The sequence below is a fragment of the Castanea sativa genome, chromosome 8, assembly GCF_040712315.1.
Source record: "Castanea sativa cultivar Marrone di Chiusa Pesio chromosome 8, ASM4071231v1".
Lineage (NCBI taxonomy): Eukaryota > Viridiplantae > Streptophyta > Magnoliopsida > Fagales > Fagaceae > Castanea > Castanea sativa.
In genome coordinates, this window is record NC_134020.1 from 52,571,503 (window position 1) to 52,589,032 (window position 17,530).

General features: G+C 32.9%; 1 protein-coding gene across 1 annotated transcript; it reads right to left on the minus strand.

Annotated features, from left to right (window-relative positions):
• Window positions 1–2,371: 2,371 nt before the first annotated feature.
• LOC142607670 (NAD(H) kinase 1) lies at window positions 2,372–13,428 on the minus strand. The gene is made up of 11 exons (XM_075779241.1): window positions 13,156–13,428; window positions 10,788–10,935; window positions 10,556–10,675; window positions 9,981–10,147; window positions 9,036–9,149; window positions 8,753–8,847; window positions 7,045–7,151; window positions 6,259–6,332; window positions 5,529–5,607; window positions 5,044–5,351; window positions 2,372–3,052 (listed from the first exon to the last, which is right to left on the minus strand). Exons 1-11 carry the CDS (start codon window positions 13,213–13,215, stop codon window positions 2,744–2,746), a joined length of 1,581 nt encoding a protein of 526 aa, XP_075635356.1. The 5' UTR covers window positions 13,216–13,428; the 3' UTR covers window positions 2,372–2,743.
• Window positions 13,429–17,530: the final 4,102 nt, after the last annotated feature.

The window sequence follows — 17,530 nt, forward strand, 5'->3', positions numbered from 1 at the left end:
TCTGCTTGTAATATAAGCTTACATTGTATACACAAAAAATATATATATTATATACATTTGCAAAAAAAAAAAAAATTGTACAAATTTTGCAAATGTGTACAACATTTACCAATTTTTATATGTTTACAATATAAATTTACATTGTAAGTGCAATGTATATTTCTATATATATGTGTGTGTGTGTGTGTGTGTGTGTGTGTGTATATATATATATAAAGAGTGAATGAGAAAAGTTACAATAATTTCGCTACAATAGTTTTGGTTTGTTTAATTTTCACTGTTTTGCTAGCCGGTTTTTTTTTTTTTTTTGGTGAATGCATAAAGTTGTAGTGTATTTGCTATATTATTTTTGGTTTGTCCACAATAATTTTCACAACACTTTCATAACAAATCAAATATGGTAAATTGTTCTTTCTCAAAAAAAAAAAAAATATATATATATATATATATATATATGGTGTAAGTGCACAATTTGTACCTGGACCCAAAAACAAGTGATGGGCTCAGGCCCAATGAGCCTTATACAATGAAATTTGTAGAGTATGGGTTTGAAACCTAGGTTTGGGATGTTGGAAGTTGATTAACAGACTAGAGTGCCACAATCTATGCAAGTGATAAATAAATATGACAAAGAAACCTCCTCGGATGTTAGCCGATGACAATTTGTATAGTATTTCTCTTTATATGTCAAAGATTACAATTCTTAGTTCTTTTTTAGCTAAGAAGAAGGTCCCCCTTTCTTTCCTCTCTCGTCTTCTTATATACTTCTTCTTCTTCCCTGTCTCGTCCACGTGTCACACAAATCTTCCTCTTAGATACTTGTTCCATTTACCACCTTCTTGAAGTCTTTAAATAATAGCAAGAAGGCTGAATTCTACTGTTCAAAGGTCATTTATCCATTAATGCGGTCAGGGAGGTAGATGCAGGGCCTTTAATGTGGTGGTAGCAGCTTTTTCCTCAGATATTTCTCACACGTTCTTGCTTCTAAAGGGTGCTTGGACCACACTTTTACCCACCAGTTCTTCTAGAATTCTGCCTCTAAGCCGTTTAGCAAATCCTAAGGTCCTTACCGGGCCTGTCCGAGGATATACTCCTCCTCGGACCAATACAGTGCGGTCTGACCGGTGGGCCTAGAGATCTTGACCAAACAGACTTATACCAACTAATCAGGCCCAAAACTCAAACGTTTATTCAAACACTTTTACCCCCCACATATGGTAAATTGTTATTGGTTTTAATTTAAACTTACCAATGAAATTACTTTTTTGCCCACCAATAACAACTTGTAGTAACCTACTACTTATGATTTGTTGTGAAAATGTCATAAACATAACATTTTTTTTTGTGTGAAAAATGTTAAGATATCTTAATGTTGTTACAATATTTTCAAAGCAGCTGAACTGTCAATTATTTACAAATTAAAATAAAATATAACAAAATTATAAAGGTATTATGAAAAATGTTGTCATTTTGTTGTGTTTTTAGAAATTTTTTGTTGGTTTAATCAACTTTATTGAGCCAAAATTCACTATTCCACATACAATTTTCTTGAGTTGACTTTTTGTATATTTTTTTCTTTACACACTATTTTAAGTAAAAACATATAGTTTTGCACAAAAAACAAAAACATAAACATAAACTTAGGAAAAAAACATTTTTCATCCTTTATGTTTGGGGTAGTTTACAATTCTTCCTTAAACTTTATAATCATGCAATTTTTTCCCTTAATATTTTGGAAAATAACAAATATGTTATTCTCTCAGTTAAACCCTAATGAAAGCTTATGATTCTTAAAATATTTTATGTGTAATGTCTAAATTACTCCTGCTAAATTTTAATATCCTAAAAATTTTCTTTACGTATTTTGAGTTTTACATGATAAAATTTTTTAGCAAGTTATAATGATAATATTCGATAACACATGCCTTTTATTATCTTTTTTTCTTTTTCTTTTTTTAATTTCTTAGCAAAACTCAATTGTTTATTGTTAGAAGATGATATTCATTATCATTCTTAAAAATTTTTAGAGAATAGATATATTGTCTTTAGCAAGTAGATACTAAAAAACTGTTACAGTTAAATAGATATTTATATGTTAAATAGCTATCCTAACTTTATGATTGATCAGAATTCTTAAAAGAATAAGATTAAATTTTTACAACATACTTATCAAAATTCTTAAAATTAATGTCTTTTTTTATTTATGTAAATCTCTATATACTTTAAAAATCAAATGATTCATATTTTTGTTTTGTAATACAAATAAAATCTAAAATTAATCTTAACTACTGCGATAATTTTTTTCCACGGCAAGGGCGTGTTGCCTTAACTAGTAAATAACAAAAAGGAAAACTAAACTCTGAATAGCATGTTTTGAGAGCTACAGCAAGTATAAACACTTAACAATTTTATTTTCTTGTATGTATTCATTTCATAGATAATTCTGGTTTCACAAATTTCTTTGAAAATTAAAATATTGATCTTATAACAAACATTCTAAGGCCTATTCTTCGTCGTCATCATCATCGGTAGACATTCATCTCTCATTCCATAATATACATCAGGAAGTTCTATTCATATTGAAGAAAAAACAATTAAGGGGGAGATAAGAAAAAGAACTACATTAGCTTCCCCCACTAGGCCCCTCCTAAGGTGACTCTTAAGCAGTGATTTTCTGAAAATAAATAGATATGCCAACTATAATAGCTTCTTTTATCTGTAAAAATAATTGAGAAAATGAAATTTATGATTCTCTAGGACCATCAAAAGACTGAGTCTTTCTTAGATTCCAGTGGAGGCCCTCATGGATGCTACGCAAGAAGTCACCAGTGGAATCAACCTGACATGCTGTAGGCACAGGCCAAGGGGCCATGCTGCACACAAGAGCATCTCCTGCTGCTAGTTGTTTCCTGTCCTTGCCATCAAATGAAGCCCATGCATGACCTCTACTATTGTAAGGTACTTGTACGCGCAATGTCACATGCTCAGGCAATATAAGAGGCCGAAAGGACAAGGAATGTGGACAAATTGGTGTAAATAGGATACCAGGGACCTGCAATTACAGAGATTGAACTAAGAATAAAATATGTATTGAAACTTAAAATTTAAAATATTTCATTTACTATGAGTGCCTACTAGAATTTAATCAAAGTTCCTCTTTCAGAATTTCTCCCCAAAAAATGATAAAATATAAAAAGCAAAATTAATGAGTAACTTCTAAACTGAAGAATCCACTCAACTGAATAATTCCTCTGCCGCATTTGAGGTTAGAACATGGTTCCCTTCACCCTTCCATGCCAGATTCTACTCATACTTTTTCTCTTACCTTTGTAATGTGTCCAGAATGAAATGATTTGCTTAGAATTGACATTTACCATTTTCTTGTTAATTACTGGATCAACATTTACTTTTTTTTTTTATAGGTAAAAAGTGGGAAACTGGATCAACATTTACTTGAATACACAGGTTTTTATCATTGATTATGAGAACTTCTTAAGCAAATCTCTCCATCTGCTTTTATGTGGCACAGTTTTAATTTTATGGGTTCTCTATTTCTAATATTCAAATACACACCCATGCCAGGTATTACAGCCATTTTGTACATCCTATTAAAGTTTTCCCAGGCAAAAACATATATCAGCTGGCTAAAACATCTGAACTTTCAATGATTAAATTTTAGGCCTGACTCTTGCCAAATTCTAAAGTTTTCACTTGCTTCACTCCACACCTAACGATTTGAAGTTCTTAAAAACTTTTTTTCTTTTTCAATTAGTAATAAATTTTGTTAAATAGGCACAACCCCAGTACACAGGATGTACATAAGAGAAACACTAAAAAGAAAATCTGTCATTTACATTTCAAAAGATCATAGAACTCCAGAAAACTCAGAAGAGAGTATGAAGCAGTAGTCTGTCCTGTAGCAAGCCAAAACCCAACAGTTTTGCAGAATATTTTAGTCAACCTAGTAATGAGGAATCATGTCAATCCCTTTTTAACTCGGCACTTCTGTGTCAAATCAATCACTTACACCTTCATTTTATATATATATAAAAGAAAGAATTTTGGAATTTAAAAGAAGGGAGTTATACAACGATGTAGGATAAAAGTTAATTGTACAAGTTATATACTGCTTCTGCAAACATGTACGTGAGAAACCTAAAATATTTTTTAATTGCTCTCTCTCCCCCAATATGTACAACAGGAAGTCAAATAAAGAGAGAAAGAAAAACCATTATATGAGGACATCTGTCCTCTCTATAGCAATTAACATCATGTAACAACAGTCATAATCCAGATATTAATTTTGGCAATATAATGTAACGATGGACTTAAACAAAAGTGAATAAAGAGTAAAAACTTTAAGCAGTTTGGCAATATAGGCAGGTCAAACACCAATTGTTTTGTTTGATTGTGTTTCTATATGTCCCAAATACATCACAACCCCCTAACAGTCAGGAAATAAAAAAGAAATATCTCCTACAATTCCAGGTGGAACTAATGTAAACAAAGCAATTTGCATAATTTGCCAGTTTTTATTTTTCATTAGGGGAGACAGCTGTAATAACACTACATAAGTTGCAGTAGACATTACAAGAAGGAAATCAGGATAGTGAACAAAACTGCAATTTAACATGAACCATAGACTTTAAATTAACCATAACATATCTAGAGCAGAAATAAATAAATAAATCTGCCACACTCAGTGTTGATGTTGACCAAGATACAGACTAAATGAGGTCCACATGGATGTTATGTAGAAAACATATGCAATAATATGTGCATTACTATCAGCCATCTGTCAACATGAATATTAATTAGTTAAGCGCTTACACCAAAGGTGTTCTATTTGCAAGACATGAACAAGGAAATCTAGCCTGAGTTCACTTAGAGAAATTATGCTTAGAATATCATTTTGAGGATAATCAACACACAATTTACATGCACAGCATGAATTCCTCCATTAAAAAGATCAACCAACTTTTCTTGAAATATTTTCTAATGCAATCATGATATTTTGTACTGAGGGATGGTGCTAGAACATACCTGTGGATGGACCATTGATCCTCCAGCTGCCAACGAATATGCAGTACTCCCAGATGTTGTTGATAAAATTAACCCATCCCCTTGCACACAAGTGACAAAGGAGTTGTCACAATAGCATTCTAAATTTGTGAGGTAGGATGATATTCCTCGATCAATTGTAACCTCATTCAGAACAAGTATTGGCTCTTCAGTTTCATACTCATTTTTAGCTGCATCCCTAATAACATGGCACTGCAAACGGTGTCTTAATGTGATACTAATGGGACCCTTTAAAACTTGGTTGAGGCATTCTCTGTAATTTTCAGTGTCTGAAGAATGTTAAGGAGCACCTTTGAGTCAGTCATGGGGAAGGCAGCCAATATGCCAAAAAAGGAGGAAAAAATCACAGGGTTGTTTTCAAATTTTTTTTTTTTTTTTTTTTTGCTAATTTATCATAATATCATATTGTTAGAGAAACAAATGCCTTTAAACCACATGGAGGATACGAAAAGGGGTCATAAAGCCAAGAGACCCTAAAGAAAATGGGACAACAGGAGGAACCGATCCTTTGAACATGGATGCTGCCTGAAAATGAGTAAGCAATAATCAATAAATTTAGGTTTGAAAGCAAACGAGTCTGAAATTTTTTTAAAAAATATTTTAAAAATCTTAAGTGACCGACATAAATTCAGTTGAGCATATTCCATGGGCTTTAGATTTCATGTCCATGAATAAAACACACTTTCACACTGAATTACACATAGCATTAGTACTTACCTTGAGAGATAAACACATACTTAATGCAATAATAGTCAGATTTGAAAAGTTTTACTTCTAATAATAATTGCAGGGCAAACCAAGAAGGGGTAAGAAAACGAGGAAAACCAAGAATGCAATATCATAGTCCAACTTGTTGACAAATAAGCACTTAACTGAATATCAAGGGGCACCATAGAATAGAAACACGTGATTGTAGAAAATTGGACAGGAGATCTTTTGTTTCCCTAATTTCATAAAAAAATGAATGGCAGAATCCATAAATTCTTACCAATCACCATCTAGACCATCATTAACATTACACACACGCACACACAAAGAGGAACATGTTATTAACTAAATCTAATCCAAACAACTTGCACCAGGTACCACACTGAAGAGTGAAGAGTGTAGAAAAAACAGACTTAAATCTGATTTAGCTTGTTCTACAATGAAACAAGATAAAGTAAATGCACATACCCAAAGGACCGTTCCATCCCCACCAAGAGTTACTACAAGGTCAACTTTTGTATGCAGGAGCAAAACTTCCTTGGCTGCAATAAGAGAATAACAGATATTAACTTTAAATCCATAGGTAATATTGAAAAGAATAACTATCCGACATGAAAATTTAGTAATTAATGTAGAAGTAACACTTAACACTATACTGTTCCATGAGTTGAATGAGTATGAAAACAGATATTAACTTTAAATCCATGCAAAATGTTTCCACTTAACCATTGCCTGGAACAGAAGGCACTAGCATGCAATAATTCAGGCACTCAATTTGGCAACAAAAACTAGTATCACATCAACCCTTTATCGCAACATAAGCTGACAAAGTTTGCTGCAAATCTAAACAAGCACATACATACATGCATTTATTAATACACACAGACACACACACAAATGAATAGCCCTTAAACTTGGAGCACAAGATTAACAGATGTGAACAACCATGACAATAATTAAAATAACATTGTGAGCAAGAACATAAGTCTCATATGCAACGTTCTAACACATAGCATCAAAGAAGAAACTTTTCTTTTTACTTATAAAAAAAGCATCAAAGAAGAAACCAAAGTTACAGAGTTTATAACATCTGGTCCAAATTGAAGAAACCAAAGTTCCAGAGTTTAAAACATATGATCCAAATTGAAGTTTAATCACCATATGAAAGAACAAATAAAGAAGCAACAGTACAGATGCTATTGAGTCAGTAGTAATTATTTAACATCTTCCAATTACAAAAATTTCACTGCTCACCATCTTTCCAAGTTTGTACGAAGTTGAAGTAAGATGACTCTGTTAGAAGTTCCTCTCGCACGCGTGGCTCAACATATATGTTCATATTTTTCTGCTCTCTCAACCATCTGGGAAAAGAAGGGAAAGCGAAGCAGGTAATATTATTTGACCCAAGATTTTGCTTTGAATGGCACAAGTGTAAATTTAAAAGCCAGCATCACTTTACAAGGTCAACCAATTTCAGCTACTCTGCGTACATGTGCGTGTGTGTGTGTGTGTGTGTGTGTGTGTGTGTGTGTGTGTGAGAGAGAGAGAGAGAGAGAGAGAGAGTAATAGCATTAGAAAGATAAATGACATAACTCATTGGCCAGCATGTATACAATATCTAAGTATTGTCAATTGGTGCTTGATATGGATTCTTGGTTTACTTCCCAACAGCTAAAATATTTCTGACTACGGTTCTGAATTGACATCAGAGTTAGTTTGACTAAGAGGTCTTCAATTTGAATCTTGAAAACCCCCATTAGGAGATTTCGTCTATTCTACATGTCTTAGGACTGGTTCATGAATATAGGGCAAACTTGCACATGAGAGGGAGTGGTACTGGATGCTTGATATATTTTATCAGCCCACTTTTTTAATATCTTAAGCTCTTGGGATAATGGTTTCCAAAAAAGAAATATGCTAGTATATATGCCTCCTTATGGTTAAAAAATTCAACTTCAACAGCCTATATCCTTCATGGTTGCATGAAGAAAGCATCGATAACCCAACTTTAGAGTATTACATCAATCATTAGGCAAAACTAAAATTAAAAATAAGAGTAAGAACAAAAAGAAACTGTAATACAAATAATCTTCACTTATTTTAACAATTAGTAAATATAAAAAAATGAGGATACAGGTATGGCTTAAAAACATTGGGATCAATAGAGTCACAAATACTGTGCATGCTGATTTTTGAATTTTACAAGCTTGCATCTGCACCACTCCTCTATCAGGCAAATACAGTGATAAAAATAAGCTCCACCAGCAATTAAGAGACATATAGGGTCCAGTTAATGGGTACCCTTAGAGCATTTGTTAATGGACAATTTTAAGAAAGTTTTGATACCACTTTCATGGAAAATATAAAAAAAAAAAAAAATTGTGAAAAAAAATCAGTTGTTTTTTTTCTTTTCCTATAAAAAGTTTCTAAAAGTATTTCCTAAACCAATGCGGCAATGCCCTTAGGGCATCCATTAACTTTTCTTTTCTTTTCTTTTTTTTTGAAATCTTAAAGATATATAGACAGCCATGACTTCCACATCACCCACAAAACTGATAAAATCATACTGCTTTCTAATTTTCTACAGTCCAAGCCATTTTAGTGCTCATAGAGAACGTAGACTCTTACCCAGTCTTTTCCCTTGTTTTTGTCAATAAGTGAATAAGTACCCTCAGTTCTCCTTAAAGTTTCAGAAGTTGTTATTACACCCACTGGCTAGTAATGTGTTACCTTTGTAGCTCTATCTTAATGACTAAAGAGCAGAAAGCATATGGTATCAATTACAAAAGTGACCTTGCAGCAGTTGTGGGGTAAAGTCATTCAATTTATTTAAAAATCAATCCTTGACAACTGTAATGTCTAAAGAAATTTTATGGAGCTCATTCTAGCACGGTATTGAAAGAAACAAGCAGGAAAATAGCTCTTAGAACACCAGAATGTGAGAGTAGTTTTATATTCACACCTGACCATTTCTGTACACAGAATTCGAACAGAGATTGAATTTGGTTTGGTCATAACAAGCACAGTCTGTGGGTCTGATTCCCACTTCAAAGAGATCTGAAAGGAAAATGAGTTTCAATCAGACAATAAATGGGAGAATTGGTATAGCAATTTAGGCCAATTAAGAGGGGATCCACTCCACCTACATTAGGTGAGGGAACAGATATATCAATACTCAATAGCAAACATCACTAATTTGACACACTCAAAACAACAGCCTATTGCATAGAGAATAAAAGTAACACCTGCTTACTGCTGCGCTCTGCGGTGGTGATATTCCCTCTTTCAAAAGATACAATGTCATGTTTGTGCTGATCACTTTGCTCACCTTTGCAGCACCATGAAAGTTTAAATGAAGCCTGTCACAGAAACAAATTTCTATCATTGTTAAAATCTGGACATTTTGGCACTAGTTATGTTGCAACATGCTTAAGCTATTGTCCGAATACTACTACGTGATTTTTGCATACACACACACACACATTGATATGGACTACCAAAAAAATTTTAAAAAAATTTAGACTAAAGTACACTTTTGGCTTTAAGGTGTGGGGTTGTTTTCATTTAGCTCTTTATATTTCAAAATTTTTATTTTGGCTCTTCATGTATGATTTCATTTTCATATTGGTCCTGCTATCCATTTTTGTTAATAATTTTACCATCTATAATATGTTTTTGCCTACAACAATGAAATTCCTGCATTCCACATCATTTTAGAGCTAGTATTTTATGAAATAATTAAACATGAAGGGCACTTAATGGTCAAGTTACTAATGGAACTGGATGGCATGGCCAATATGAAAACATAATCAAACATGAAGGGTCAAAATAATCCTTTTGAAATGTTAAGGGCCAAATTGAAAACAACCCAAACTGCAAGGGTCAAAATTTTACTTTGGTAAAAAATTAATATTAATTGCAAATACACAAACAACAAGAAAAGGCACAATAATTATAACCACCAAGAGAAGTCCTTTAATATGCAGTAGAATTAGGTCAAACACCTTCTGTGGAGTCTTTACAACTCAATGAACATTAAGAAATGGTAATGAATTTCACCTGGACTAACAGGGTTTCCATAGAAATGTTTTGATGCTGTGAACAACATTCAGAATATATTCATGCAATTAAAAAAATGATATTCATCATAACAAGTCAGGGCTCATAAACTGGGGTCTACTAAAAACTACCTTCCTAACCATCTTGGAATCGGAATCAGGTTCCCCATCTCGAAGAACCTCATGGGAGCAAATTCCATTCCTCCCACAACAATTCAAGAATTTCCCATTAGCTTTATTATTTTGGTTAATCAAGTTTTCTATTATTGCATCATCACCATGCTGTCCAGGTAACTGCTCTGTAATACAAGCCCAAAAATTCCTTTAGTAAGAAGAAAAATATAAAATTTCCTGAAATATAATAGCAGAGTCAGTGTCTATAAAATCATCAAGTAAACTAGAAAAGAAACTCTATACGCACACACACACACATAGGGGCTGAATAACCTTTAGGCAACCAAACATGAACAAATTACAGCAGATTAGGAGTACCAAGATATCAGTTTGGGTTTCTATAACATTTTCTGTAACAGTCTTAGGCAGGGAACATCAGTTCAATCTTTAACCTCCTCTTTAATATTGTATAAGAGAAGCAACTTTGGGAGGTCAAAAGAAGCCAAGATCAATAATCTCTCCTTGACTGCAGATAACAAGAGCTAAAACAAGAATATATAAATGCATATTGCTCTTGTTCAACATTATAACACCTTTAGGCTCCAGCTGCAGATTCCGTGCTCTCTCTAGTTCATATTTACGCCTCCATTCAGCTGCCTCAGCTTGAGCAGAAGCCTTTCCTTCAGCAGCTCGTCTCAAAGCCTTTGCAACAGCTAGAGTTGAGATGAAAAATACATAAGCAACATGGTTTAGGATCAGATTCATGTGCAAAGCAGATAATTCAATTGAAGATGTTGGTAACTTAGAGATAAAACATGCACATACTTCTCATAGCTTCTGAGAACTCTATAAGGTGCTCATCAGTCCCCTGAACTGGAGATTGAAGAAGTTCATCAACTGCCTTCTCCGAGAAGAGAGAGAATGAATTGATAAAACCATTCTCTTGCTGTGAACACGATATACTTGCCTCTCCCTGCCCACCAAATAAGAAAAGGTATGAGGTATGTCAGCAATCTGATGTACTCCCCATCAAGAGGATGTAGCATACTAAGATACACAATGTACTAAGCCAATGTAGCTAAGAGCCTTAAAAAAAAAAGTAATAAGCATTGAAAGAAAACCAAAATGATTTGATTTGACAAAAGTAGCATCTCATTCAATTTCTTCCATGAAAATTTATATTACAGGAAATATCCTACTTCCTAAGCCTTACAGATATAGCCAACAGGATAACATAAAGTCACACTAGAGTGAGAATTCAATAACACTGCTTCAAAGGTCAAAAGAGGGGCTCTGAAAGATCTCAACACTTGGTGGATGAGTTCAACCCCCATGAACCTTGTCAGCAGTGGCCTCCTGACTACTAGTTACCCCTTTGGCGAAGGGCATACTTGTCGTTCCATATGTAATTATGACATGTCATTTCAGGTGTTTCCCAATTTAAAGTTACATGCATGCATTTTCAGTTGCTCTTATCATTTCTGGTCGTTAAATGGTAGGCACATTAGCTATACCATAGATCCATTCACAGATTTTAAATAACCCAACTAACCAATAGCCCTTATAAAAAATGTGGCAATGAAGGATTATTAATCAATAGAAATTCATAATAGATGAACCAAAATTTTAAAAAAGTAAAAGGAGTCATAAAGAGTGCACTGCAAAAGGGTTTGCTTCATCACTAAAATTTGAGGATTAATACAAACGTCACCATCTATGAAATTGTGTGGAAAACTCTAATATTAAGTACAAACAGCTTGTCAAAAAGTTGGACTTTTTGCATGGGGTCACTACAAGATTTGTATCTCAAAAAATCACCACCACTTCATAATTTGTACAAGATTGCATGTAATACAATCAACAACCAGATTGTAACCTTATTTACTAGCAGAAAGCCTCTGCTGGACAGGCATAAACATTAATAAATTGATATAAAGAGTCATCAGCCACTGCTCTTCAGAGCTGCGTAGGAATCTATGAGGGGTGGTTTTGATAGGGTCCAACCCTTCAACGCTTTTCGCATTAAGCAGCTACTCTCAACTCTCAAGACTCAAACTCACATACTTAGGCTTGGCAGCCCAAGACTTTACCATAGTAGCAGACAATGGCCATTAATATGCTGTAATTCTTAAAAGGAGATTTATTAAAAACGTTAATAAAGGGACTAAATTGGACAGCTGACTTATGCCAATCGATCAATTTTATTTCTTATAAAAACCCAATACAGCTACAAAATTGGGCAAGGGTTTCTATTACACTTAGAGAGTTAAAGGCATCACACAATTGCTTTGATTTATAGATATAGATGTGTAAATTCCTTATCACCATCATCTTTACATCGATAAGACAACCCTTACACTTGTTATTTTAGAACTTGTCTAGAAATATCATAATAAAAAGGGCATAAGATTTTGTCACAAGCTATTTGACCAGATAGGATCAACCTCGAGTGGGATTGGCTAAGTGATGCTGAAAAGGGTTGCCATGAGATAAGAAACTAGAACAATCAGGCCTAGCCGAGGTCTATCAATAAGTGATTGTCCAATAATGAGCAACAAACAACCACCTTTCAGCTAAACAACAAGGATTATCTCTCATGAATGTCAATCTTATCCACTTTAATCTTTTAAAAACCCTCATCACACAAATTATACCCAGCTTCAAATTATTTCACAGATACATAACAATTATTTGAGGTAACACAATGATATGTTCCTCTAAATTATCTATCATAAAGTACAATTTCTGCCTCAATTAACGCAAATTAATCAACCCCCCCCCCCCCCAAAAAAAAAAAAAAAAGGTTATCTTTACAGAATAATAAAGCAAGCACACCCAGAAACTTAACCAATCCCAAATTCACCAAAAATAAAATAATAAAGAACTGGTTAAATCAATCTTAAAAGTTGTAACTGCCCAAACTGAACACAATCTTCCACAAACTATGTGCACCCACCATAGGAAACATGAAGTGATAGAACTAAAAGCACCCAATAAAGCTCTGAGCTTTCAGTTCCAAAAAGTACTACTGGAATAAACCCAATTGCAAAAAAACCTTATCAAATCCAAACAATACTAAAAAACACCGTATAAATACAAAAAACACAAACAATATCTGAAACAAATCAAACCAAAACAAGAACATACAGACAAGATTATGCGAAAGAAAAAGAGAGGAAGAGAGTATGATTACAATGGAATCAAGCTTGCTGGGAGACATGGCTGAGCTGCGGTTTGGTTGTGTATCTGACATAAGAACTGATTTTTCTGTGAGCAAATTGGCCTTTTATACTGGATTGTCTGTTAGTTAAGACATCTTCTCAACGTTCTAAAACTCTACAGAGAGAGAGAGAGAGAGTTTTGGAGATGGGGTCCACAAAAGTAAGCGTGGCGACGAGTCAAGGCGAGTGGGGATGACTCTCTAGTGTCTGTGTTGTGTGCTGAGAATGAGAGATGAGAAAACTGGTACACCCCACAACATGTGCCAGAGTCAACCAACTACTCCAAACCCAAACCATTTATAAATGTGAAAGTACGAAATTACTGTGTAATCAGGCTGGGTTTTTCTTTAGTCTTTGCCTCTTTTGGTCCTTCGGCTTTGGAATTGGTGGGTGTCATTGTTGTACTTGTGCTGCAAAAAAGTATACTCTTTTTGGATCACTTGGCTTTGGGGTTTAGAATTAGATCACCACCTTTGCCTACAAACCATATATGGAAGGTATAAAAATCTTGAGAGTCTGTAATTGGAAGCAACCTCAATTTCACATGAATTTGTTATTGATACAATAATAATATCTGCAATTCTGAGAGGTTGTGTATCTCTTGCCTAGGTTCACTTTTAAGTCAAAATTTGCAAATTCGGGCATGTTTGGTAAGAAATTTCTAGTAATATTGTTTTTATTTTTTAAAAATATGTGTAGACAAAAAAGTGTATGAAAATATGTGTAATGTTGTTTAAAAACTAAAAATTGTTGTTTAAACACTAATAACAAACGGGCTCTCAATGTATTAGTAGTAGTATATTTTCTTTGCGCAAATTACGTGGACCATTTGTGATTTGGCCAAAATTAAAGATTGGTAACTTAAATTTTGATAGTAATCTTTAAAATTTGATAGTAAGTTACCAATCTTTAATTTGAAATTTGACATTTTATGCACCTGAAGTTAGTTCAGTTAGAGTTTCGTAATCCACTTTTGTTTAAAATAGGGTTAAACATGTAATTTCGCTCCACTTTATGTCTCTCTCCTTTAAAAATACAATAAAAATCTAAAAATACAAGATCAAATAAGAAAAAAAAAATCCAACGGAACACTTATATAATAGGATTTTAAACCACAAATAGGCAACTTAAATTTCAATCAAATCTCAAGTGAGTAAAGTGTCAAATTTCAAACTACATATAGACAACTTAAATTTCAACTAAACTAAAAGCAGGTAAGTTGTATTTTTTTTTTTCTTTTTAGAACAATGTATATTTTTTCCCTTGTTTTAATTGCTTCTAAACCAAAAGTGGGAGTAAATTCATAATGCTTGTAGTTGTACACTTGTACTATCATATATTGATAGTACCTCTCTCTCTCTCTCTCTCTCTCTTACCTAAGGCTTTTTTTTTTCTTCTTTCCCTTCTTAATAACCAAAGATTTTGCCCCTAGGAATACCCTAACATCTCAAAATTCCTTATCCTATAATGTTTTTAAACTCTCTTTCTTTTCTCTCTCTTTTTTTTTTTTTTTTCTCAATTCAATGGACAGATCAGCTCATTCCAATAGGATAAATCTCAATAGAAAGAGGTAAGAGGGGATGATTATTAGCATTATCAATTACTTATTTAAGAATTCAAAGTAACCAAATTTTCTTTCTTTCTTTTTAAAGGATGGTTATTAGCTTAATAATTTTTTAGAAAAAATAATTATAGGTATTTAAAAAAAAATTGCATTAATTAACAATTTAAAATTAGATTATTATTACCTTTTAATTTTTATTATTAATTTTACCTTGCAAGACACATCAAATAGTTGTTATAGCTTTGCCAAGAGTTTTATAATTTTACTGATTGACACCTCTTAATATCTTTTTTTTTTTTTTTCCTTTTTAAGAAGAACCTTCTAATACCACTAATCAGGGGTGTGCAAAATATCCACTTAACCCGCCGGACCCGCACCCGACCCATGCACTCCATGTGGGTCATCAAGTTAGGCAGTTTGGGTTGAGCGGGTTATACCCCCAAAATTGCGGATTGGATTGGGTTATGGATTGAAAAATTGCCAACCCGCTACAATCCGACCGCCCGCTTAATTATACATACATAAAAAAATATTAGTTCAAATTGTTAAGTATTTAAAGTTAATCAATTCACCTAATAAATTATTACAACTAATAAATAATCAATCCCCTAAACAGAACTAGCCTTCAAAAAATTCCTTAAACAAAATCTAAAAAGTCAACATTGAATCCCTAAACACCTCTACCTACTACCCATCCCATTTAATTCAATCGTATATACAGTATACACTTTGTGGCTCTAGGTCTCACCTTTTCTTTCTCACCTTTCACTTTTAGCTTTCACCTTCAACCACTGTCTTTCCTTTCCTCTTTCTTCTTTAACCTTTTTGTAGCTTTATTTTTTATCATTTCAATCCTTCACTGACAATCACAAAGGTCTGTAATTATGTTATTGTCTTCTATTGTTTAAATATTTTTTGCCTTTTTTATTTAGTTTTATGTCATTTGATCCATTTATATATTATAAAATGTGTTATAATATTACAAGTAAAGCCATTTTGGTAAGCAGGTTCATTGTATATTCAAGTAGTTCATTGTATATCCAAGTTAAATATGTTATATATTACATAAGAGTACTGTTCATCTAATTCTTTGTCTTTGTCTAATATTTTTTATTATTTGTAATCCTTGATGTGACTTTGGAAATGTTAAAACTTTGAGTTTGTTGATTTAATTTTCCTAAGTTGTAAGGCAAAGCCTAGTTTTGCTAAAGATGATATATCTCTTTTTCATTGACCCTATGTTTATGTTAGAATTGAGATTATCCAATGAAATCTACTTTAGTTTTTTTTGTGCAATAGTTATATTTTGAGATTATACAATAAAAAATTGTAGTTTGTGATAATTTTTTTTTTTAAAATGTTGTTAATGCCAACCTGCCCAACCCGCCTAACCCGCTGAGTTGAAACCACCAAAATTTGTAACTAATCCGCCGAATTTAAACTTTAGCGGGTTGGTAGCGGATTGGAATTTTCCCAACTCGCTAGTGATGGATTGGATAGAAATATTGGCGTTTATCCGCCCAATCCGACCCGCGCACACCTCTACCACTAATAGAGGTATTTATGTTTCAAATCCCCCAACTATTAAATTATATATATATATATATATATATATATATATATATATATATATATATATAAAAGGTGTTATGTCCACAATATTTTCACAACAAATCATAGGTGGTTAATTATTATTTGTTCAAATTTGAACCTAACACTAAGATTACTTTTATGCCCCAATAATAATAATCAGTAACAATCTACCACTTAAAATTTGTTGTAAAAATATTGTGAAAATGTTATAGACATATCATTTCTCTCTCTCTCTCTCTCTCTCTCTCTCTCTCTCTCTCTCTCTCTCTCTCTCTCTCTCTCTCTCTCTCTCTCTCTCTCTCTCTCTCTATATATATATATATTTGCTACAGCTATAATGTCACAATCTTGCCTTTGTGAAGTAAAGTCCAAATTTCCCGGATAAGTGGTGGGCAAGACCCTACCAAAGAAACCCAAAAAGAAAGAAAGAAAATGTTTGAGAGTTAAAAATAAAAAGGAGTTGATATTCTGATTATAATAAATATAGTGACACAAATACGTTTACATTATTTTTCACAATTGTTAAATTTGTATATTATCATTGGTATATACAGTAAAAGTGGTGTTGTTGGTATTGTCTATTTATAAGTAATGTTACATCAATATAACAACAATAAAAAAAAAATTTACCAAGTTGTGAAAAAATTAATTTTTGGTTCTGTATTCTATCCGTTTGAAATCCACTTATTTTGTTTAAATTGAAAACTTTTTACTGAAAGTGCTGTACATAAAAGTAAAAGTTAGCATGAAAAAGTACAGTGAGATCCATAAATAGTACAAAAAAAGTGCAATGAGACTCATAAATAGTAACAAAAATAAGCTGAATAGTAAAATAAATTGACAAAAATAATTCATGCCACACACACACACACACACACACACACACACACACACATATATATATATATATCATTACTCTTTGGATTATTATTGTCCAGGGTTGCCACTAGTCCACCACCAAGGTTTAACAAGTTATTTATGACTTTCTGCAGAACTTTTAAAAAGTTAGGGGAGGGAAATTCATTAGTCAATCACTAATCACAGAATGCCACAGAATTCATTATGGTCCGTTTGGATACAGCTGAAAGCTGAAAACTAAAAACACTGTAGCAAAATAATTTTTAAATGTGTGAATAGTGCTGCGGGTTCCATTTTTAATTAAAAAAAAAAGCTGAAAAAGTACATAAACA